The sequence below is a fragment of the Muscardinus avellanarius genome (genome assembly GCF_963383645.1).
Source record: "Muscardinus avellanarius genome assembly, chromosome: 21".
NCBI lineage: Eukaryota > Metazoa > Chordata > Mammalia > Rodentia > Gliridae > Muscardinus > Muscardinus avellanarius.
Genome location: NC_137807.1, coordinates 1,059,784 through 1,082,633, shown reverse-complemented (window position 1 = coordinate 1,082,633; position 22,850 = coordinate 1,059,784). Strand labels below are relative to the sequence as shown.

At 57.6% G+C, this 22,850-nt stretch overlaps 1 protein-coding gene across 2 annotated transcripts; it reads left to right on the top strand.

Annotated features, from left to right (window-relative positions):
• Positions 1–284: 284 nt before the first annotated feature.
• CAMKK2 (calcium/calmodulin dependent protein kinase kinase 2) lies at positions 285–22,302 on the top strand (the record flags this gene model as incomplete). 2 transcript variants are annotated; one of them, XM_080717976.1, is made up of 16 exons in its annotated part: positions 285–653; positions 2,709–2,756; positions 3,965–4,018; positions 4,737–4,788; positions 6,213–6,346; positions 7,438–7,474; positions 8,756–8,777; positions 8,861–8,949; positions 10,386–10,585; positions 11,729–11,782; positions 12,508–12,581; positions 12,664–12,751; positions 13,849–13,977; positions 19,463–19,563; positions 19,875–19,917; positions 22,147–22,302. In XM_080717976.1, 16 exons carry the CDS (start codon positions 285–287, stop codon positions 22,300–22,302), a joined length of 1,650 nt encoding a protein of 549 aa, XP_080574102.1. The 2 variants fall into 2 exon arrangements, with proteins under 2 accessions (XP_080574102.1, XP_080574103.1); XM_080717977.1 differs by lacking the exon at positions 13,849–13,977.
• Positions 22,303–22,850: the final 548 nt, after the last annotated feature.

Genomic DNA, 22,850 nt, shown 5'->3' with positions numbered 1-22,850 from the left:
GGAGGTCGAATGCCCCTGGGTTCCATCCTCAGACCTATAAAAAAAAAATGCTAAACAGGTGTCAGTAATGGCTGAGGCTGGCTAGAGATCTGCAGCGATCCTGTCTGGGTCTCCCCCGGCCTGAGGTCTTTTTAGGCCGTGGACCCAGGGCGGGAGTTAGACACCGTCCGGTCTGTTCGTCTGGGGCAGCGGGCGCGGACCCTCCTTGTCGCGGCCTCCTGAGCCTGGCTCTCTCCGCAGGTGGCCCCGCGGCCCCATGGGCGTTGGATGCCGGGGCCTGCACCATGTCATCATGTGTCTCTAGCCAGCCCAGCGGCAAGAGGGCCGCCCCCCAGGATGACAGCCAGAAGCCCTGCGAGGCCCTGCGCGGCCTCTCGTCCCTGAGCATCCGCCTGGGCATGGAGTCCTTCATCATGGTCACGGACTGTGAGCCTGGTGGCGCCGTGGACCTCGGCCCGGACGCCGCCTCGGGGTCCCTGGCCCAGCCCCGCCTCTCAGGCCGCAAGCTGTCCCTGCAGGAGCGGTCCCAGGGCGGGGTGGACGCGGGCGGCCGCTGCTTCTGCCCGTCCCTGCCCAGCTCCCCGCAGTCGTCCCCGCGGCTGCCACGGAGGCCCACGGTGGAATCCCGCCACGTCTCCATCACTGGGATGCAGGTGCGGGCGGGCGCTGGTCCAGGAGGCCGGCGGAGGCCGGAGTGAGTAGGGACAGCACCGCAGGGCGGCCTGGCGTCCCCCGACACACTCGGTGGCAGCTCTCGCTGTCACTAGTGAGGGCTGCTGGGTGCCATGGCCCTTGAGTATGACCAGGGCCAAGGACAGGCCCCGGCAGAGAGGCAAGGCCTGGGCGGAGCTCCAGGCGGAGGCCCGGGTTCCATCCCCAGCCCCGCGAAGAAAGGTGCAGGTGCTGGCTGTTGGCTGTGCGTGGAGCAGGGGGTGGCCCTTGGCAGTCCCGACAGTGAGCCGGCCTAGAGCAGGCCTGGGCAGGGCACTTTGGGGCGTTTCCCTCCCCCTCCCTCTTTCTTTTTTTTTTATATTGGGGGTTGAACCCAAGGCCATTCTCTCAGCTTCATTTCCAGCCCTATTGTATGTATTCATTTAGAAACAGGGTTGCTGAGGGCCTTTCTAAGTTGCTAACTCTGACCTTGAACTTGTGATCCCTACTTAAAAAATTTTTTTTGTGTGTGGTCCTGGGGACGGAACCCAGGGGCATTTTAACCTCTGAGCTACCCCCCACCCCTATTTTTTATTCTTAGCTTTGAAACAGGCTCTCACTGGGTTGCAGAGGGCCTCACTGAGTAGCAGAAGCTGGCCGCGAACCGGGGTCCTCCTGTCTCCCGAATGCTGGGATGACGAGTGTCACCACCACACCTGGCCTGTAATCCCTTTTTTTTATTTTTATTTTTATTTTTATTTTTTGCAGTACTAGGGATGGAACCCAGGGGTATTCTGCCGCGGAGCTACACCCCCAGCCCTATTTTCTTTTTTCATTTTGAAACACGGTCTGGTAGGTTGCTGAGGTTGCAAACCCGCCATCCTCCTGTCTCGGCCTCCCGAGTGCTAGGATTACGGGGGGGTGGTGGTGTGCCCAGCTTAGCTCCAGAGTCTAACAAGTGGGCTCCTTGCTCTGCCGAGTCTTAGGGTCAGTTTCTTTCACAGCCTCAGGGTTTGGGGACCAGTCACCGTTGTTACAGAGCCAGCCCCGAGCCTGCAGACTCCCCCAAGCTAAGGTGGACAGGACCTCCTCGTTGACGTGCATGTGTGCAGAGTGACAATGGCTCCCATAGCTGACCTTGTACCACATATGAAAGTCATCTGGAGTTGATGTAAAGCAGAAGGCCTCTGGTGCACCTGCAATACTTGGGAGGCTGAGACAGGAGGACCGCAAGTTGGAGACCAGCTTCGGCAACGTAGTGAGGCTCTCAGCAACCTAACAAGACCATTTCCAACGCCCCCCCCAAAAAAAAAAAAGAAACAAAAAGGGCTGAAGTAGCCGGGCGTGGTGGCGCACACTTATAATCCCAGCGTTCAGGAGGCTGAGACAGGAGGATCGTGGTTCGAGGACAGCCTCAGCTACTTAATGAGGCCCTCTGCAACTCAGTGAGACCCTGTTTCAAAATAATAAAACAGGGCTGGGAGTGTAGCTTGAAGGTAGAATACCCCTGGGTTCCATCCCCAGTACCACAACAAACAAACAAACAAATAAATAAGAGTTAAGGTCGGGCGTGGTGGGCACGCTTGTCATCCCCGCGCTTGGGAGGCGGAGACAGGAGGATCGCACAGGTTCCAAGCCAGCCGCGCGCGCTGGCTTGGGAGACCCTGTTTCCAAAGAAAAATATAAAAATAGGTCTGGGAGTGTAGCCCGGAGGTAGAAGGGCTTCCAGGAACCCCAGTACCACCAAAAAAATAAATAAATAAATAAATAAATAAATAAATAAAAGCAAGAAATAAATAAATAAACAAATAAATAAATAAATAAATAAATAAGAGTTAAAAAATAACGGGGCTGTGTGTGTAGCTGGGAAGTAGGATAGCCCATCCCCAGCTCCCCGGGCAGGAGAGCGGGCGCCCCGGAGCAGGGCCTCTGTCTGGGGTGTGTCTGGGCGCGGGGCTGTTCACTTTCCTGAGGGGTCTGGGCTGTGTGTGTGTGTTTAGTTTAAGTGTATCTGCTGCGGACTTAGAGTGTACCCCCGTGTGTCTCCTACTTGCTAGGACTGTGTGCAGCTGAACCAGTACACGCTGAAGGATGAGATCGGGAAGGTAAGTGTCCCAGAAGCCAGGCCGGCTCTGCCTCACCTGGGCGAGGGGCCCACAGACGAGAGGAGGAGAGGAGTCTGGAGGCGAGGCTGGCGGGCGCGGCAGAGCTTGTTGTAAATGGCCTATTTTTTGTGCAGTCTTTAAAATTAAATGTATTTCTGCAAATCTGCCAAGGCTCAGGAAGCAGTCGGGCATGGTGGTGTACACTTGTCCCAGTACTGGGGAGGCTGAACCAGGAGGACGCGGGTTTGAGGCCAGCGGCCTCAGCAACTTAGACTCTGTTTCAAAATCACAATCAAATAGAGCTGTGGGTGTAGCTCGGGGTTAGAATGACGCTGGGTTCATTCCTCAGTACCAATAAAATCAAAAACAAAAACAAGGACGGTTAGGAGCGTAGAGAAAACCGTGACAACTTAATTTTTAGAAATGAGGGCTAGAGCTGGGCGTGGCGGCGCACACTTGTGATCCCAGCATTCGGGAGCCTGAGACAGAAGGATCGCGGTTCGCGGCCAGCCTCAGCTACTTATGAGGCCCTCTGCAGCTCAGTGGGACCCGGCTTCAAATAAAGAATAAAAAATAGGGCAGGGGGTGGAGCTCAGGGACAGAATGCCCCTGGGTTCCATCTCCAGTACTGCAAAAAAAGAAAAACGAGGGCTGAACGCCCAGCAGGCTCGGATGAGAGTGAGGTTTATGTAAATTGCTGTATATAGAAATGAGATCTACATATGGCTGGATCATAAAGCAGTTAGAAATAGGGATTTTTATAACAGAACCTCCTCTCGCTTTTCCTCTCTCCCTCCCTCCCTCCTTCCCTCCTTCCTTCTTTCCTTCCTTTGGTGCTGGAGGTGGAGCCCAGGGGCATTCTACCTCCAAGCTACACCCCCAGCCCTTTCTAGCTTTGGTTTTGAAACAGAGTCTCGCTAGGTTGCCGAGGGTCTCACTGCATCGCAGATGCTGGCCTCAAACCCGCGATCCTCCTGTCTCAGCCTCCCAAGCGCTGGGATGACAGGCGTGCGCCACTACGCCCGGCTCCAGCGCCTTCTCTTTACCTGTTGGCAACGAATCCCCACTTGTGAAGACTGCAGGTCCAGCCAACTGCAGGCGCGGGCCCGCGTGAGCGCGAGGCCGCCGCTTTGCCACCGGGTGTTAGGGTCCAGGCTCTGTCGCCGGCAGGCTCTGGATCGCACGTCATGGGCATCTCCTTCCTCCAGGGCTCCTATGGCGTGGTCAAGTTGGCCTACAACGAGAACGACAACACCTACTATGTGAGTAGCCTCCCTGAGGCCACGCCAGGTCATGTGGGCAGGAAGCCATGTGCCCGGTGTACAGACTGGGAAGTGGGGGCCAGGGACTGGCCCAGGGAGAGCCGCCTCCCACGGCCGGCCGCCCCTCGGGCTCGCTCTCGCCGCCGTCTCTGCTCCTCTGTGTGCCGGAGCCCACAACTTGCCTTTGCAGCTGGGATTTGGAGTCCGCCCAGCGTGGCTTCCGGCCCCAGTGTGATCGTGTGCCCTGGACAGGCGGCGCTTTCCACGTGAGACAGCCCGCCTCGGTGTCCCCGGGCTGCTCCTTCACGGCCGCTGGTACTGGGGCAGTGACGGGGCATTCCACCTCCGAGCCACACTCCCAGCCCGACTTTTCATTCTTTATTTAGATACAGGGTCTCGCTGAGTTGCAGAGGGCCTCACTCAGTAGTAGCGGAGGCTGGCCTTGCTCACACTTTGGCCTGGGGCGGAGAGGTCACGGGCTGGGACTTTCCAGCAGGGATTGTTGGCCCGGAAGCTCGGAAGCACCGCAGGCCTTGGGCGGCTCTAGGAGTCCAGCCTCTCCCCAACCCGGCGGCTGCTTGGTCCCCTCTGGTGATGGAGCGCTCACTACCTTGTCCCGGGGCCAGGGGTCCGGGGAGGCCTGGAGTGGGGACCCTCCTCGTCCTGTCCTCCTTCCTCCTCCCCAGCTTTAACCAGGCCGGGGTCTTTTCTTCTGCAGGCAATGAAAGTGCTGTCCAAAAAGAAGCTGATCCGGCAGGCTGGCTTCCCGCGTGAGTGGTGGGCAGGGACCGGGACCTGGGGGCTGGGGCCGGGGCAGGACGGGGGGGGGCGAGCCTGAGGTGGCGTCCCCTGCAGAGCGCACCTGGGAGAATGCCCCCTCCTCCCGCTGGAGTTCCGAGTTCACCATAAGAACATTTATTAAAGTCATAGAGGAAGCCGGGCGCGGTGGCGCACGCTTGTCATCCCCGCGCTTGGGAGGCGGAGACGGGAGGATGGCACAGGTTCGAAGCCAGCCGCGCTGGCTTAGGAGACCCTGTTTCCAATAAAAAATTATAAAATAGGTCTGGGAGTGTAGCCTGGAGGTAGAAGGGCTTCCAGGAACCCCAGTACCACCAAAAAAAAAAAAAAAAAAAGAGGAGCCGGGCGTGGGGCGCACACTTGTAATCCCAGTGCTTGGGAGGCTGAGACAGGAGGATCACAGGTTTATAACCAGCCTGTGCTATTTAGTGAGGCCCTTTGCAACATAGTGAGACCCTGTTTCAAAATAAAGAATAAACAGTAGGGCTTGGGGTATAGCTCAGAGGTAGAATGCCCCTGGGTTCAATCACCAGTACCACACACACACAGAAAATAAAATAGTAAAATAGGGCTGGAGTAGCTGGGTGTGGTGGTGCATTCTTGTAATTCCAGCATTTGGGAGGCTGAGAAAGGAAGATTGCGGTCACAGATAAGCCTCAGCTATTTTGTGAGGCCCTCCACAATTTAGTGAGACCCTGTTTCAAAATAAAGAATGGAAAATAGGGCTGGGGTGTCGTTCAGAGGTAGAAAGTTCCTGGGTTCCACCTCCAGTACCACAAATAAAAAACGAGAAATAGGGCTGGAGTGTACCTTGGAGATAAAATGCCCCTGGGTTCCAGCCCCAGTGCCCCAAAATAGCTAAATTCAAAGTTACTGTATGACCCAGTGATTTCACTCTCAGGCATATACCCAGGAAAATTAAACATACACTTCTCACCTTGTAAGAAAAGGCTGTCGAGCTGGGCGTGGTGGCACATGCCTGTGATCTCAGCACTTGGGAGGCTGAGACCGGAGGATCGCAGGTTTGAGGACAGCCTCAGCAATTTAAGAGAGACCCTTAGCAATTTAGGCCGTGTTTCAAAATAAAAAAGAAGATCCGGGCGCGGTGGGCGCGCTCGTCATCCCAGCACTCGGGAGGCTGAGACCGGAGGACCGCGGCTCGCGGGCAGCCTCGCTACTGAGTGGGGCCTCTGCAACTCAGTGAGACCCGGTTTCAAAATAAAGAATAGGGCCGGGGGTGTAGGTCAGAGATCGAATGCCCCTGGGCTCCGTCCCCTGTGCCTGTGCAAGGCGCCCGGGCGGAGACAGACGGGCGGAGCCCTGGGGAGCTCCTGCCCCGCCGCCGTCCTGCAGGGGAGAGTCTGCCCTCATCCTGCTGCCTCGGTGTCCCCTCCAGGTCGGCCCCCGCCCCGAGGCGCCCGGCCTGCGCCCGGGGGCTGCATCCAGCCCAGGGGCCCCATCGAGCAGGTGTACCAGGAGATCGCAATCCTCAAGAAGCTGGACCACCCCAACGTGGTGAAGCTGGTGGAGGTGCGGAGGCCTGGGGGGCGCGGGCTGGGCTGGCCGCCGGGCCCTCGTTCGCTAGTTCTCACACTTTTGTCCTAAGACCTCGAGTCTCAGGTGGTGGCACACGCCTGTCATCCCAGCTGTTCGGAAGGTTGGGGTGGAAGGCTTGCAGGTTCAAAGACAGCCCGGGCAATTTAGTGAGTCCCAGGCTCAGCATGAAAACAGTCAGAAGGGCCCGGGATGCCGCTCAGAGGCAGAGTCCCCAGGACTGTGAAGAAAGCACCAGAAATCCCTCCTATGCTCCTAAAAATTAAGCTGGGGGCGTGGTGACCCATACTCGTAATCCTGGTGCTGAGGGAGGCTGAGACGGGAAGATCGCAGGTTGGAGGCCAGCCTCAGCAACTTAGTGAAATACTAAGCAGCTTAGCCAAATCCTGTTTCAAAATAAGATAAAAGTCAAGCCAGGAAAATAGCTTGGAGTTAGAATGCCTCTGGGTTCAGTCCCCAGAGCCCTCCCCCGCCGAATTACATATTTATTTGAATTTACCATGAGATTTAGTGAGGCCCTCTGCAACTCAGTGAGACCTTGTTTCAAGATAAAGAATAAGAAATAGGGCTGGGGGCGTAGCTGGGAGGTAGAATGCCGCTGGGTTCCAGCTCCAGTACTGCAAAAAAAAAAAATACAAAAGAAAAAGAAAACGCCATGTTGGGAGCAGCCGGCCGAGCCCAAGGCATCCCAGAGGGGCCGCCTCGGCCTGCCCGCCAGGCTCCCTGGGCGTCGCAGGGAAGGAGAGCATGTGTGCGGCCACGGCCTGCCTGGACCCGGGACCCCGGCCTGCGCTCCTGCCTCAGGGCCGCTCTGGTGTCTTCTCGGTGACGAGCCTGTGGGAAGGGAGCCTGGGACCCAGGGCTGGGCCCCTGCTCTCCAGGAGGCCATTGGGGTGATGCACCCTGGGGGTTTCTCCTCGCCCTCCATCAGGAGGAAGCAGCCCTGGGCGCGGTCTCCCGTGGGCAGGTGCAGCCACACGTGAGCCTCCTCCCTGCTCACCTGTGTGTCTGCCTCTCTCCCCCCTCCGCCCTGCTCCCGGTCCTGGCTGCCCGGGCTGTGACGACAGGTCCTGGATGACCCCAACGAAGACCATCTCTACATGGGTAAGAGCCCTTCCTCCTGAGCCTGGCACGAGCTGGCGCCCCCCAGGCAGCTGCGGCCCTTTGCGGTCCGGATCCCCCCACCCACAGCCGTGCCCCTGGTCCCAAGCAGGAGTGCAAGAGTGTTTGCTGCGACTCAATTGCAGACTGTTACTGAGCTGCATGCAGTGCACACGCCTGTTACCCCAGTATTTGGGAGGCCGAGATAAGAGCGTAGGAGTAGGTTTGTGGCCAGCTTCGGCAACTTAGAGAAACCCCGTTTCAGATTTAAAAATAAAAGCCGGGCGTGGTGGCGCACACTTGTCATCCCAGCATTCGGGAGGCTGAGACAGGAGGGTCTGAGTTCGCGGACAGCCTCAGCTACTACTTAGCGAGGCCCTTTGCAACTCAGTGAGACCCTGTTTCAAAATTCAGAATAAAAAGTAGGGCTGGGGGTGTAGCTCGGAGCTAGAATGCCCCTGGGTTCCATCCCCAGTACTGCAAAAATAAAATAGTATAAAGCCCACTAGGGTATGAGGAGCCGGGAGTTCTGGGTTGGGGCCGTGGGTACTAGTGTGTCTTTGGGGGATGTCTCCCTGAGGGGGTGTGTGGAAGGATGGTGGGGACCAGGAGGCAGAGGGCGTTTCACAACAGTATAGGAATTAGGCTTTGATGGCGGGCCAGACAGGAGCGTCTGGGGGTCTCTGGGCAGACGAGTGGAGCAAGTGTCACGACAACTTGGCCCAGGCTTTAGAGAGCAGTTTTCTAAGCTGATTGAGCCACTCGGCTTCAGGGACAGAGTTCCCACCTTGAGGCAGAAAAGAGACATGCTAGGCTGGGGTGGTGGCACACGCCAGTAGTCCCAGTACTTAGGGGGGCTGAGGCAGGAGGATCGCAGGTTCGAAGCCAGCCTCACCAACTTAGCGAGGCCCTCCGCAACTTAGGGAAGACCCGGTTTCCGGGTAAAAAGTAAAGTAGGGCTGGCAGTGGAGCTCAGAGGTAGGATGCCCCTAGGTCCCATCGCCAGCACCGCGCACGCGCCCGCACACGGGAAAGCGAGGTCGGGATCCTCCCAAGGATGGACCGCTCTGGTCCTTTGCCTCCTGATGAGAGCCGAGTGGATCCGGGTCTGGAGCCGGTCTCACCCCTGCGCCAGCATCCATCTCTGAGCCTGTCCATGTCCCTGGAGGCGCCAGCATCCATCTCTGAGCCTGTCCGTGTCCCTGGAGGAGTGTAGGAGGCAGCAGGGCAGGGAGAGAGCGGTTTCTGCTTCCGCAGCCCTAACAGCAGCCCCTTCTCTTCCAGTGTTCGAGCTGGTCAACCAAGGGTGAGTGTCCGGCGTCGGGCCGGCGCCCCGGGCTCCGAGGGCCACACGGCTCCGAGGGTCTCATCGGGGGGTTGCCCTTCCAGGCCAGTGATGGAGGTGCCCACCCTCAAGCCGCTCTCAGAAGACCAGGCTCGGTTCTACTTCCAGGACCTGATCAAGGGCATCGAGTACCGTAAGCCGCCCCGGGGTGGGAGGGAGAGGGGCCTCCGCTGGGAGGAGGTGGGCGGGAAACAGACTTCTAAACCTTGAGGCAAGAACTCTCCTGGGGCTGCGCCCTGCTTCTGTCTCAGATAAATGAGTACTTGAGGCTGAGAAAGGAGGGTCGCAGGTTTGAGACCAGCCTCCACACCTCCACAGTGTAACGAGGCTTTCAGCAACCTTGTAAGACTCTGTTTCAAAATTATTTATTTATTGGCCGGGCGTGGTGGCGCACGCTTGTAATCCTCGCACTTGGGAGGCAGAGACAAGAGGATCATGCAGGTTCTAAGCCAGCCTCACTGGCTAAAGAGACCTTGTTTCCAAATAAAAACACATATAAAATAAATGCCAGGCATGGTGGCACTTGAGCAGAGACAGGAGGATCTCAGATTCAGAGCCTCCGCAACTTAGTGTGACTCTGTTTCAAAATAAAAAAATAGAGCTGGGGGTATAGCTCAGAGGTAGAATGGCCCTGAGTTCCACCCCCAGTATGAATCAGTCAGTCAACAAATAAACAAACAAACAAATAAATAAATAAGCACGGTGATGTACCCTTGTAATCCCAGTACTTGGGAAACCAAGACTGGAGGACCACAAGTTCGAGGTCAGTCTCAGCGAGTAGTGAGATTCTCATCAACCTAGCGGGACCCTGTTTCCAAATAGAAATAAAATAGGTCTGGGGTGTAGCTTGGAGGTAGAATGTCCCTGTTCAGTCCCCAGTGCCACACCAAAAATAAAAAGGCTGTAGGTGGAGCTCAGAGACAGAAGGCCTCTGCCTTCAAACCCCAGTAGTACACACATATACAAAATAAAATAGGGCTGGGGGGAGCCCACAGGTAGAATGCCCCTGGTCCAGTCTCCAGTACAAAAAAAATACTGTGATAGGAAAGTTTGTTTGTTTGTTTTGTTTTGTTTTTGTTTTTTAGCGGTACTGGGGATGGAACCCATGGGCATTCTGCCTCTGAGCTACACCCCCAGCCTTATTTTTTTATTCTTTTTTTGTGTGTGTGTTACTGGGGGCCTTCTACCTTCAAGCTACACCCCCAGCCCTACTTTTTGTTCTCTATTTTGAAACAGGGTCTCACTGAATTGCAGAGGGCCTCACTAAGTAGCTGAGGCTGTCCGTGAACCGCGATCCTCCTGTCTCAGCCTCCTAAATGCTGGGATTACAAGCGTGCGCCACCGCGCCCGGCTCAGGAGTGGGTATTTTGAGTGCAGGTCCTTATGAGAACCAGCGTCCTTGAAGACTCTTTCCCCCTTGTCTTTTGGGGCCTGTGGGTGCCCAGCAGGTTAGGGGAGGGAAGGAGGCCCGGCCGGGGCGGGCCCACACCTTCTGTCTCTGGGCTACGCAGCCACGTGGAGACCCACGGTCTCCCGTCCTCTCCTCCCTTGCTGTCCACCCACCTGCAGTGCATTACCAAAAGATCATACACCGGGACATCAAGCCTTCCAACCTCCTGGTGGGCGAGGACGGGCACATCAAGATCGCCGACTTTGGCGTCAGCAACGAGTTCAAGGGCAGCGACGCGCTCCTCTCCAACACCGTGGGCACGCCGGCCTTCATGGCGCCCGAGTCCCTCTCTGAGACCCGAAAGATCTTCTCTGGGAAGGTAGGTCGGGGCCCACCCGAGCCGCCAAGAGCTGCTGCCTGGGGGCCTTTGGGTTGTCAGCAGCAGACGTCCGATTCAGGCCGGCCGTGGCGGGGCACACTTGCCATCCCAGTGCTTGGGAGGCCGAGACAGGAGGATCACAGGTTCCGGGCCAGCCTCAGCAACTTAGCGAGGCCCTCTGCCGCTCAATTAACCTTGTTTCAAAATAAAAAATAAAATAAGGGCAGGGGTGTAGGTCGAAGGTAGAATGCTCTGGGTTCTCTAGTATAGCAACAACTACTAAAAGTCCAGTTCAGCCGGGCGTGGTGGCGCACGCTGGGAATCCCCGCACTCAGGAGGCGGAGACAGGAGGATCGCGCAGGTTCGAAGCCAGCCGCGCTGGCTTAAGAGACCCTGTTTCCAAATAAAAATGTAAAATAGGTCTGGGAGTGTAGCCCGGAGGTAGAAGGGCTTCCAGGAACCCCAGTACCACCAAAAAAAAAGTCCAGTTCAGTGTCCTTAAATAGCAGATCACTGGTTAAATAGCCAAGGATCGGGGATAGGGGTTCAGATGAGGCTCTGCCTCCATCTTTTACCTCTGCACCTCTCAACTGACTGCAGCGCTCCCTGCAGCTCTCTGTCAGTTCCTCAGTAGCAGGAGCAGTCCCTTCAGCGAATAGCAACAACTGGAACCCGGAGGCTGGCTGCGATTGGCCCAGCTGGGTCATGTGCCTATCACTGTGGCTGGGGGGGGGAGGTGGTGCTCTCATTGGCCAGACCTGGGTCACGTGACCACTAAAGAGGCCTATGGACTGGGTGGGCCTCTCCCCAGCTGCGCAGACAGAGTCAACAAGAGGTGCTGCTCCAGGGACAGCCCGAGGCTTGGGTGCCAGCTGGGCAAGCTAGAATCGGGCATGGTGGCGCACTCCTGTAATCCCAGGACGACATGGGAGGCTGAGACAGGAGGATCGCAGGTTCTAGGCCAGCCTCAGCAACTTGGCAAGGCTCTTAGCAACCTAGGGAGGCCCATTTCAAAACAAAAAGATTAAGAAGGGCTGGGAAGCCAAATACTCCTGCGTTCAATTCCCGGTACTTAAAAACAGAAGGAAGAGATTAGTAAAAGCTGTCCCAGGCCTGGCATGCGAGGCTCTCTTTTCTCTGCAGGCTCTGGATGTCTGGGCCATGGGCGTGACGCTGTACTGCTTTGTCTTTGGCCAGGTAAGAGGGTGGGCTGTGTCTCCTGCAGCCGTGCGCCCCCCCCCCAGTGATCACTGGCGGGGAGGGGGGGAGCGTACTTGTTCATTAGAAGGTTGCTGCAGCTCCACCCCTAGATGTGCATAAGGAAAAAGAAAGCCCGCCTAAACTAGATACCTGTGGGTGATACTCTATCCGTGAAAAATGGTCTGATAAAACAGTGATTGGCCGGGCGTGGCGGCGCACGCTTGTCATCCCAGCATTCGGGAGGCTGAGACCTGAGGATCGCGGTTCGCAGACAACCTCAGCTACTTAGTGAGGCCCTCTGCAACTCAGTGAAACCCTGTTTTGAAATAAATAAAAAATTGGGCTGGGGGTATAGCTCAGAGGTACAATGCTCCTGGGTTCCATCTTTAGTACCGCTAAATAAATAATAAAAAATAGGGGTGGGGGTGTATCTCAGAGGTAGAATGCCCCTGGGTTCTATTCCTAGTACTGCGCCCCCCCAAAAAAAAAGTATACTGAAACTACAGAGGGAGATCACAGTTCACAGTGTGTTGGGGAAGGACTCAGACATTCTAGAACATTCCTGGGCCTTCCAGAACTTGGGAGGGCGACGAGTGCCCCCTGCCCAGCCTGGGCCAGGGCTGCTGAGTTCTCTGCTGTGTCCCTGCGGGGCTCCTCACGGCGATCTCGGAAGGACGGACGCGGCAGCCGGTGACGGTCTCTCCTCCCGGCCTCTCTTGCAGTGCCCGTTCATGGACGAGCGGATCATGTGCTTACACAGTAAGATCAAGAGCCAGGCCCTGGAGTTTCCAGACCAGTGAGTGTGTCCGTCCGTCTGTCCTTCCCGCCCCGGCCGTCCCCGCCCCGCCTCCGAGCCTGACGCGTCTCCCCCCCCGCAGGCCCGACGTAGCCGAGGACTTGAAGGACTTGATCGTGCGGATGCTGGACAAGAACCCCGAGTCGAGGATTTTGGTGCCGGAAATCAAGGTACCCGGGGTGGGGGCACCGTGGGCCCCGGGGCTCGGCCTGCGCTTGGGATTGTCTGGCTGTACCCCTTGTCCACAGCGCCAACTCCTCCTCCACACTGCCGCCCTCCGTGCCCGCGGCCTCTGGGCTGACCAGCGGTGGGGAGCGGGGTTGGAGGGTATGATCTCGTGGCCCGGGGTCTGACCGGGGAGCGGGGCAGCCTGCGCTTGCTCCGACCTGCTTGGGCTGATGGTGTCCGTGTTCTGCAGACCCAGTAGGGGGGCGTCCGTGCGCTCCGACTGGCCGCTCAGCCTCTGGTCCTTCCCCACGTGGCCGGCCCCGTGCAGAAATGACATTGAGAGCGAGAGGAAATCTGTGAGCGATTCAGGCTCCTCCCCTGCCGCAGCAAGCGCTCGGGAGAAACCCCTGTCTGTGCCCAGTGGCCTGCCAGTGCCACGGGGCCTTTAATGTTCTCTAGAACCTGCTAGGCACCTGGCGAACTGGTGCCGGAAGGGGCAGCCACAGGGGACGGATGCCGGCCTGGCTCCTCCCGATCGTGATCTAATGCGTCTGTCCAGCTGGTCTCTGCCTCCCGAGACCCTGGTTCTCTTCTGTGAGGGGGGAGCGTGCCGCCTGCTCCGAGCAGAGCCTGCTGGGTGTCGGGGACAGTTGCCGAGCCGTGCTGGTGTTCCTGGACCACTGGGCCTAGCTGATGCCAAATTCTAGTCGTGCCTCTGGCCCTCTAAGAGGCTTGCCGATCTCTGGAACCTGTGGGCAGCTGGCTTCCACCTGGGGCCCGAAGGCGTCTTGAGAGGGGGCAAACGCAAAAGATAAGGACTTGGTCCCTGAGCTGGGGTCTAGGAGTGTCTGCGAGACCTGGGCCAGATGGGCGTCCGGGGTGCCACGTCTCAGCCCTGCCCGTCCGTCTCTGGCTTCTCCGACGTTCCTCCTCCATCTCACCCACCTGCCTGCCCGCCCGCCTCCTGGCTCCCCAGTGCCTCCAGCATGCCCGACCCAGGCCTGGCCCCCTGCCCCGCATGCCCTTCTTGGCTCCACAGCTGGCAGGGCCTTCCAGGGGCGGCCGCACCTGCGCCTCACCCTGCTGTCATTCATTGAAGCTGCACCCCTGGGTCACGAGGCACGGGGCCGAGCCGTTGCCGTCCGAGGACGAGAACTGCACACTGGTGGAAGTGACCGAAGAGGAGGTCGAGAATTCGGTCAAACACATTCCCAGCCTGGCGACCGTGGTAAGGCGGGTGATCCACCCACCCAGAGCAGGGACCGAGTGAGCCAGAGTGGAGCTGGGCGCAGGCAGGGGCCCGGGTAGCAGACGTAGGCCCAGAGTCAGGGCACGGCCACTGGCTCCGGGCCTTGGCCACACGTGGCGCCCACCACAGAGAGGGGTAGCCCCCTGCAGGGGTCATACCGCCCCCTATCCTGCTTTCAAAGCACACTGGGGAGAGGCAGGCCCGGGCTGGGGCCACCGCCGCAGTCTCTTAAGGTCTGGCTCCCCAGGCTGGGTCCCCTGTCTCCAGGGTAGACGGCCTGGCAGGTCTCATGTGGGCCGAGGCTGCCACTCCTCAGAAAGTCCTTTCCTAGGCCCGAGGGTGGTATTTTCTGGGGCACCCCACAGCCCCGGTTTTCTGGCCGATTCAGAAAGAAGGTGGAGTCCTCAGACCTCGCCGTCGGGGGCTCCGGGGTGGGCACGGATGGCCCGTCCCAGGGGCAGGGCCAGCAGGCTGCCCTCCGTGTGCAGCGGGCAGGCGGGGCCCAGGCTTGGAAGGGGCCTGGCCTCGAGGGATGGTCCCTCGAGCTGGCCTTTCTCTTCTAACTCTGCTCTGCGCCCTCCGGCTTTGCCACACGCTGCCTCTGTCCCCCAGAGCCCCCGCCGCCTCCTGCCCCCAGGGCTTTGCATGACCTTCGCTGGCACCCACTCACCCGCACCCACTCCTCCTGCCCCACCCTCCTCGCACCGGCCGCAGGGAACCCACAGCGAGCCAGTCCCTCGAAGCTCCAGCCTAGCCCCTCCCTTTGCAGATTCAGTGGGGAGCTCCTGGAGTGGGTGTTATCACACAGGGAACAGTCCTTAAACAGAGCAGGCCAGACACGCCTTGGGAGGCGGAGACGGGAGGATCGCAGGTTTGAGGATAGTCTCGGCAAATGGACTCATCAACCTAGCAAGACCCTGTTTTGAAATAAAAATAGGACTGGGGTGTAGCTCAGAGGTAGAATGCCCCTGAGTTCAATCCCCAGTACCAAGAAAATAACACAAACACAGAGCGGGTTCCCAGGCAGGGCTGCCATGGTGAACAAGACTACCCGGCCCCACCATCCCTAGAGACAGGTGCTGGTCACACCACCACAGGCGCGTGCACCGTGGAACCGGCCACGGGCGCCCCTGACGGAGGCTCCTGGCCCAAGTGACAGCGGGATGCCTCCAGGAAGGCTCACGAGCGCACGCGTGTGCAGCAGGAATTGGCAGGTGTTCCCCGGGCGGAGCCTGCAGAGGGCCAGGTGGCCCGGCAGCAGGAAGCCGCAGCGCCCCCTGGTGGGAGGGAGCTGGCCAGCAAGAAGCTTCCAGAAAGCCAGGACTGCACAGGAGGGAAGGCAGATGGGAGAGGGTGCAGCACCTTGTCCCCAAGGGCAGGGAATTCCTGAGGGTTTGAGTCGGGGCATGGGGGAACGGGGTGTTGTGTTCAGAAGTGTCTGGTTGGGGGTTTCGGGCTCGGTGCCTCCTGCTTGTCACCCGTCGTGTGCTGAGGGGACGGGGAGCGTGTGCGGCCGGTGCCGGCTCCGGGGCTCCCGGCCACCCAAGAAAGGGCCACAGAGGCACCCTCCCCTGGGCCCGGGGCCGGCGTGGGGAGGAGGGCCGGCTCGGACGCCGGCTTGGACGCCGGCCCGGCTGAGGGCGCGCCGCACAGGGAGCTGGCTGCGGCCCTTGTCGTGTTCTTTCTTTCCTTATAGAGATGGGACGCACATAGCATAAACTAACCGTTTCAAAGCGGCAGTTCCCGCGGGGCGCGGCGTATGCCTGTGATCCCAGTACTTGGGCGGCGGAGACCGGAGGAGCGCAGGTTCAAGGCCAGCCTCGGCAACTTAGCGCAACCCTCAGCAACCTGGCAAGGCCCTGTTTCAAAATAAGAGAGGGGCTGGGGAGCGGAGCTCCGGGGCAGAACGTCCCTGGTGTCGTGTGGGAAACAGAACAGCGAAGCAGCAGCTCGGCGGCCTTGCGGACATCCGCAGTACTGCACGGAGAGCCGGGCCCGGCCCTGCGGCCTCCCTCCTCCCTCTGGCCCCAGGACTGGACGCTTCCTAGCAGTGGAATCATCTACTAAGTTCAATGCTTTTTTTTTTTTTTTGCGGGTCTGAGGCTGGAACCTGGGGCATTTGACCTCTGAGCTGCACCCCCTGCCTTATTTATTTATTTATTTATTTTGAAACAGGGTCTCACTGAGTTGCAGAGGGCCTCACTAAGTAGCTGAGGCTGTGCGCGAGCCGCGATCCTCCGGTCTCAGCCTCCTGGATGCTGGGATGACGAGCGTGCGCCTCCACGCCGGCTCATTCAGTGCTTTTTGTATAATTCACATCACCATTATCTGGCTTCCCGGCATTTATATCACACCAGAGGGAGCCCCATCCGGGGCTGGGGTGTAGCTTGTGGGGAGCGCTTGCCCAGCTTCGGCCCCCAGTGGGAGGGGGAGGAGGCAAGCCGGCCCGGCCCGTGCACCACGGCCTTTTGTCTGTGTCCATGTGCGTGAGATTGCAAGGTGCGGCCCTCTGCGTCGGCTTCTTCCTCTTAGCACCGTGCGTTAGACTCATCCATTCTTCAGCACCCGCCCGCTTCCGTCCACAGCCCGCTCATATCCTCTGTGGGCTGCTGCTTCTGTTAAGCAGCAGTTGTCTGACATCTCAGTGGTGTCGTGTGTGTGTGTGTGTGTGTGTGTGTGTGTGTCACTGGGGATTGAGCCCAGGGGCACTCTACCTCCAGGCTATACCCCCAGCCCGATTTTATTTTTATTTGGGAAAAGGGTCTCGCGTCCTGCTAGGTTGCTGTGAGTCTCACTACTTGCAGAGGCTGGCCTCAAGCCTGCGATCCTCCTGTCTCAGCCTCCCAAGCACTGGGATTACAGCGTGCGCCCCACAGCGGCTGCTTCCATGCTTTGGCAGGTGCAGTAGTGTGGCTGATAGGCGTGTTCGTGCTCATCTTTTTGTGTCAACGTGTTTTCTACGTTAAATGTTTTCATTTTTCTTGGTTATATACTAGAGATAGACCTTGTGTTCTTTTGTTTTTGTGGTGCCAGGGATGGAACCCAGGAGCGTTCTCCCTAGGAACTACATCCCCAACCCGATTTTACTTTTTATTTTGTAAGAGTCTCACTTAAGTTGTGGAGGGCCTTGCTTAGATGCTGAGGCTGGCCTCAAACCTGTGATCCTCCTGTCTCAGCCTCCCAAGCACTGGATTACAGTGTGTGCCACCACGCCCAGCTAGGAATAGACTTTCTAGATCCTATAGCTACTCTGTTTAACCTTTTTTTTTTTTTTTTTTTTTGCAGTAGTAGGGGTGAAACCCAGGGGCATTCTCCCTCTGAGCTATACTCCCAACCTTTTTAAAATTTATTTTGAAACAGGGTCTCACTAAATAGTAATTGAGGCTGTCTGTGAACCACCATCCTGAGACAGCCTCCCAAATGCTAGGATTACAAGCCTGCGCCACTACACCCAGCTTATTCTTCATTTTGAAACAGGGTCTCACTAAGGAGCTGAGGCTGGCCCGAACCCTTGGTCCCCCGGTCTCGGCCTCCCAAGTACTGGGATTACATGTGTGCGCCACCACGCCCGGCTTATGTTTCACATTTTAAGGTGCCACCAGTGTACCTCTCCAGAGGCGGAACCACTTTACACCCCCAGAAAATCATTATGGCGGCAGCTCCTGAGAGGGCGGCGTTCTCAGCGAAGGCCGGGAAATCCCAGCACGCTACGCATGCGCCACTTTGTAGGCGTGGCGTGGCGTGGCCTGTCCGTACCGGGGAATATTGCTCAGCCATAAAGAGAAACGAAGCCGGCAGGGCGTGGGGGCGCACCTTGGGATCCCAGCATTCAGAGGCGGAGACAGGAGCATCTCAGGTTCGCCACCAGCCCCAGCTCCTTGGTGAGGCCCTTTGCAGCTTAGTGAGACCCTGTTTCAAAATAAAGAACAAAAAAACGGGGCTGGAGTGTTGCTCAGAGGTAGAATGTACCTGGGCTCCACCCCCGGTACTGCAAAAACAACAACAAAAACCCCACTGAGTTGCATGGTTGGCCTCCGCGTCTGGACTTAATCAACCACAGACTGGAAACATCAGAAAAACAAAGCTGTGCCCGTGTTGACACGTGCAGACTCGCCCGCCATCTTTATTCCCGACGACACGGAGCCGTAACTGTCCACATGGCACCGGCACCGCATTAGTACTTACGTCATGAGCGGTGATGTGAGTACCTGAGCCGGCGCGGCGCCAGCCTGTCATCCCGGTCCTTGGGAGGCCGAAACAGGAGGCTCGGAGGCTGTGGCCCGCCTTAGCAGCCTAGCGAGACCCTGATTCAAAAATTTAAGTGAGCCAGGCGTGCTGGCGCACGCTGGTAATCCCCGCACTCGGGAGGCCGAGACAGGAGGATCGCGCAGGTTCGAAGCCAGCCTCAGCTACTTAGTGAGGCTCTCAGCAACTCAGGGAGACCCTGTTTCCAAATAAAATATTAAATAGGTCTGGGATTATAGCCCGGAGGTAGAAAGCCTCTGGGTTCTACCTCCAGTACCACCAAAAAAAAAAAAAAAAAGTTAAAAAAAAATATATATGGCTGGGGTGTAGCTTGGAGGTAGAATGTCCCTGGGTTCCATCCCCGGTACCATAAGTAAAACAGTGAATTTATACTATGTGAACGATATCTTTTGTGTGTGTGTGGTACTGGGGTGGAACCCAGGGACTTTCTACCTCTGGGCTACACCCCCAGCCCTATTTTATATCTTTTTTGGAAACAGGGTCTCACTAAGTTGCTGAGAACCTCACTAAGTAGCTGAGGCTGGCTTCAAACCTGTGCGATCCTCCTGTCTCAGCCGCCCAAGCGCAGGGATGACAAGCGTGCGCCACCATGCCCTGCATATCTCAGTTTTTAAAGAGCAGCCTCGAAGCCAGGCATGGTGGCGTACACTTGTAATCCCAGCATTCAAGAGGCTGAGACATGAGGATCGCGGTTCGCGGCCAGCCTCGGCTACTTAGGGAGGCCTTTGCAACTTAGTAAGACCCCGTTTCAAAACAAAGAATAAAAAATAGGGCTGGGAGTGTAGCTTGGAGGTCGAATGTCCCTGGGTTCCAGACACACACACACACACACACACACACACACACACACACACACACGCCTCCATTCCTTGGAGAAACAGTGATTTGTCTCTGTTGGGGGTGTTGGTGTGTGGAGGGCCAGGTGTGGCCAAGGGACCTGCATGCTGCATGCTGTAAGCTCCAGGGCGCGGGGCTGGAGGGTCCGCAGGCTGACACCGGCTTGTGTCAGGCCTCGTGCGTTGGCCCCGGGCACCTGGGTCTCCACTTGGTGGCAGCCAGGGAGCGGGAAGTGACCAATTGGACCCGTGTGCTGAGCGGAAGACGCCACCCAGTCCCCAGAAGCCCTTTCGGGGCTGTGAGCCCTGGGCGCTGGCGCTCCGGAATCGCCCATCCCCGGCCTCCCTCTCTCCCTCTTCAGATCCTGGTGAAGACCATGATTCGGAAGCGTTCCTTTGGAAACCCCTTCGAGGGCAGTCGTCGGGACGAGCGGGCGCTGCCAGCCCCCGGGAGCCTGCTGAGGTGAGTGCCTGCTCCTCCCTCTGGCCCGCGCCCCGGAGCTCACCTCCAGCACACTCAAGTCGGCCTCTGGGGCTTCGGCGCCTCCCCGGGGGCCTACGGCAGCAGCACTTCCATGCCCAAGGGTGGGATCTGAGGCCCGTGTTGGGTGCTTGGCGTGGCCTCGCTCTAGCCTCTCAGCGTTAAGGCAGAGGCGCCCACCTGCCTGCCGGGTAGACCACGGAGCTGGCTGCGTGAGAGGCATGGGGGCGGGAGTGCCATGGCTCCTCAGGGCCCCCTCTTACTTCCCTCTTCCCTCCCTCTGGCGATTCCAGCAAAAAACCAACCAGGGAGTGGGAGCCCCTGTCTGAGCCCAAGGTAACGCCTGCCTGCCTGTGCGGGGCTCTGGGGGGCCTGGGGCGGGGCCGTGCCGGCCTTCAGGGGCTTGGGCCCGCCCTGCATGCGTGCTGGGGCTTCGGGTGCATGGCGCTCCACCGGAATGCCTGTGAGTTCACCCAGGTGGCCCATCCTCCCTGCACGCCGGTTCAGTCCCCGCCAGGGCTGCCCCCAAGTGCAGGCCACTGTGCTCTGCAGCTCCTCACCGGGCTGCCCAGTGCCTGCCCTTGCCTCTGCTGGGCCAGACGAGCCCCTTTCAGCCTGTTGCAAAGTGCTCTAAGAGCCCTGACCCCCGTGGGGCCTGTCCTCCTTCCTGGTCAGCTGTCCTTCCGAACACACATCCAGGTCATGGTTACTAGCACCTCCCACAACAGTCGGGAGCAGAGCTGGGTGCTGTTCCAGGACAGCCTCCTCAGCTGCTTGGCGAGGCCTCTGCAACTTAGCGAGACCTGTTTCAAAATAAAGAATAAAAAATAGGGCAGGGGGTGTAGCTCAGAGGTAGAGTGGCCCTGGGTTCCATCCCCAGACCCGCAAAGAGAAAAAAAAAACCCACTGGAAGGACGCCTGCTGCCATCTTCCCCCAGTGCCCGGCAGTGGCCTTCCTGTGACCCCCAACGCGGCACCCACTGCTGCTCAGAGCTCCAGGCAGCCACTTCTACTGTTAAAAATAGCTGAGACAGGAGGGCCACAGGTTCAAAGAAAGCCTCAGCAAGAAGTGAGACTCTCATCAACTTAGAGCATGTTTTAAAATAAAAATAAAATAGTGCTGGGAGTGTAGCTCAATGGTAGAATGCCTCTAGGTTCAACCCGAGTGCCCCCAAACAAACAAAGAAATAGCTTTAGAGGGCCAGAGATTAACGCAGTGGAAGAGTGCTTGAGGCCTTGGGTTCCATCCCCAGTGCCAGGGGGGGAAATAATAGAAAAGCGCTTGATTGACAGACAAGTCACATTCCATGCAGTTTACTCATGTGAAGTGCAGACTTGCAGCCGGGCATGGCTGCACACGCTTGTCATCCCCGCGCTTGGGAGGCTGAGAGAGGAGGTTCAAAGCCAGCCTCAGCAACTTAGTGAAACCCTTTTCCAAATAAAGTATAAAATAGGTCTGGGAGTGTAGCCCAGAGGTAGATAGCCTCTGGATTCCACCCCCAGTACCACCAAAAAAAAAAAAGCATAATCCCAGTACTTGGGAGACTGAGACAGGAGGATCACAGGTTTGGCCTCAGCTACTTAGTGAGGCCCTTTGCAATTTAGACCCTGTTTCAAAATAAAGAATAAAAAATAGGGCTGGGGGTGTAGCTCGGAGGTCAAATGCCCCCGGGTTTGAGCCCCAGTATTGCAAACATTAAAAAATCTTGATTGACAGACAAGTCACATTCCATGCAGTTTACCCATGTGAAGCGCAGACCTTGCAGCCAGGGCTGGCGGTGCACACTTGTCATCCCAGTCCTTGGGAGGCTGACACAGGAGGAACACGGGTTCTAGACCAACCTCAACAATTTCGTGAGACTCCCATCAGCCTAGCAAGACCTTGTTTCTTCTTCTTTATTTATTTTTTAAATATGGCACTGGGGATTGAACCTAGGAGCATTTCACTTCTGAGCTACGCCCCTCAGCCCCAGTTTTTTATATTTTATTATTTTTTTGTCTTTTTTTTTTTTTTTTTCCAGGTCTGGGGATGGAACCCAGGGGCATTTGACCTCCGAGCTACACCCCCTGCCCTGCTTTTTATTTTTTATTTTGAAACAGGGTCTCACTAAGTTGCGGAGGGCCTCACTAAGTAGCTGAGGCTGTCGGCAAACCGCAACCCTCGGGTCTCAGCCTCCCAAATGCTGGGATTACAAGCGTGCGCCACCACGACCAGCTTATATTTTATTTGAAAACAGGGCCTCACTAAGTAGCTGAGCCTGGCCACAAACCTGCAATCCTCCTGTCTCAGCCTCCCAAGTACTGGGATGACAAGCTTGCGCCATCACGCACGGCTCAACCCTATTTCAATACAAAACAAAACAAAAAAATAGAAGCCCCGGGTTCCATTCTCAGCACCACCAAAAAAAAAAAAAAAGAGGAAGATAAAATGTATGTTGGGGGAGGGGAGAACCTAGAACCCCAGGCCAGGTGCTGACGCCCCACCTGGATGGCTGGTTCCCCATGCGGGAGGCTGGTCGGGGCCTGCCTCCGGCTCTTAACGCTGGTTTTCTGTTCGGGGAGCAGGAGCCACGGCAGCGAAGACAACCTCCGGGGCCCCGAGCCGGCCCCCGAGGGGGAGGAGGAAGTCCTCTGGTGAAAGGTGGTCCCCGCGTGGAGAGTTGGGGGGCCCCCGCACGCACGCATCCGCTGCAGCCCGAGGAGGCGATGGAGCCGGAGTAGCCGCCTGGACCAGCGAGCTCGCATGCCTGGCCGCGCGGGCTGCACAGCCTCCATCCCATGGCTGCACGCCCTACGGGAACGGCGGCGTGCGCAGCCTTGACCGGCTTCTCTGGTGATTGTTTTTCTTCCCTTTTTTTGTTGTTTTAAAGGGGACAAAAAAAAAGAGAAAGGACCCCGTGACGTCGACCTCGGCCTCTGGCTGGCCAGACCCGCGGGTGTGAGGGGCCCACTCAGACCCGCCCGCGTTGCGGGACAGTCACTTTTTTAAACATTTTTATGCCAAAAATCCTTCCCACCCGCATCAGACGTCCCAAGTGAATTGTGTGGGGTTTGTGCTCCGGCCGTGGGCTGGAGAGGGAACGGAGGAGAGGAGCCCCGACCCTGGCGCCTTCCAGAACCACGGACAAGCCCCTGTCGCTGCAGGGAGTTTGGATGCGACCTCTTTGCAAGAAGGACTTTTTTTTTATGGGTAGAATTGTCTGTAATCAGGAAAACCGAAAGGGCTTGAAGTTTTTAAGGGTTTGCCCGGAGAGTTCTGTACCCCGTTC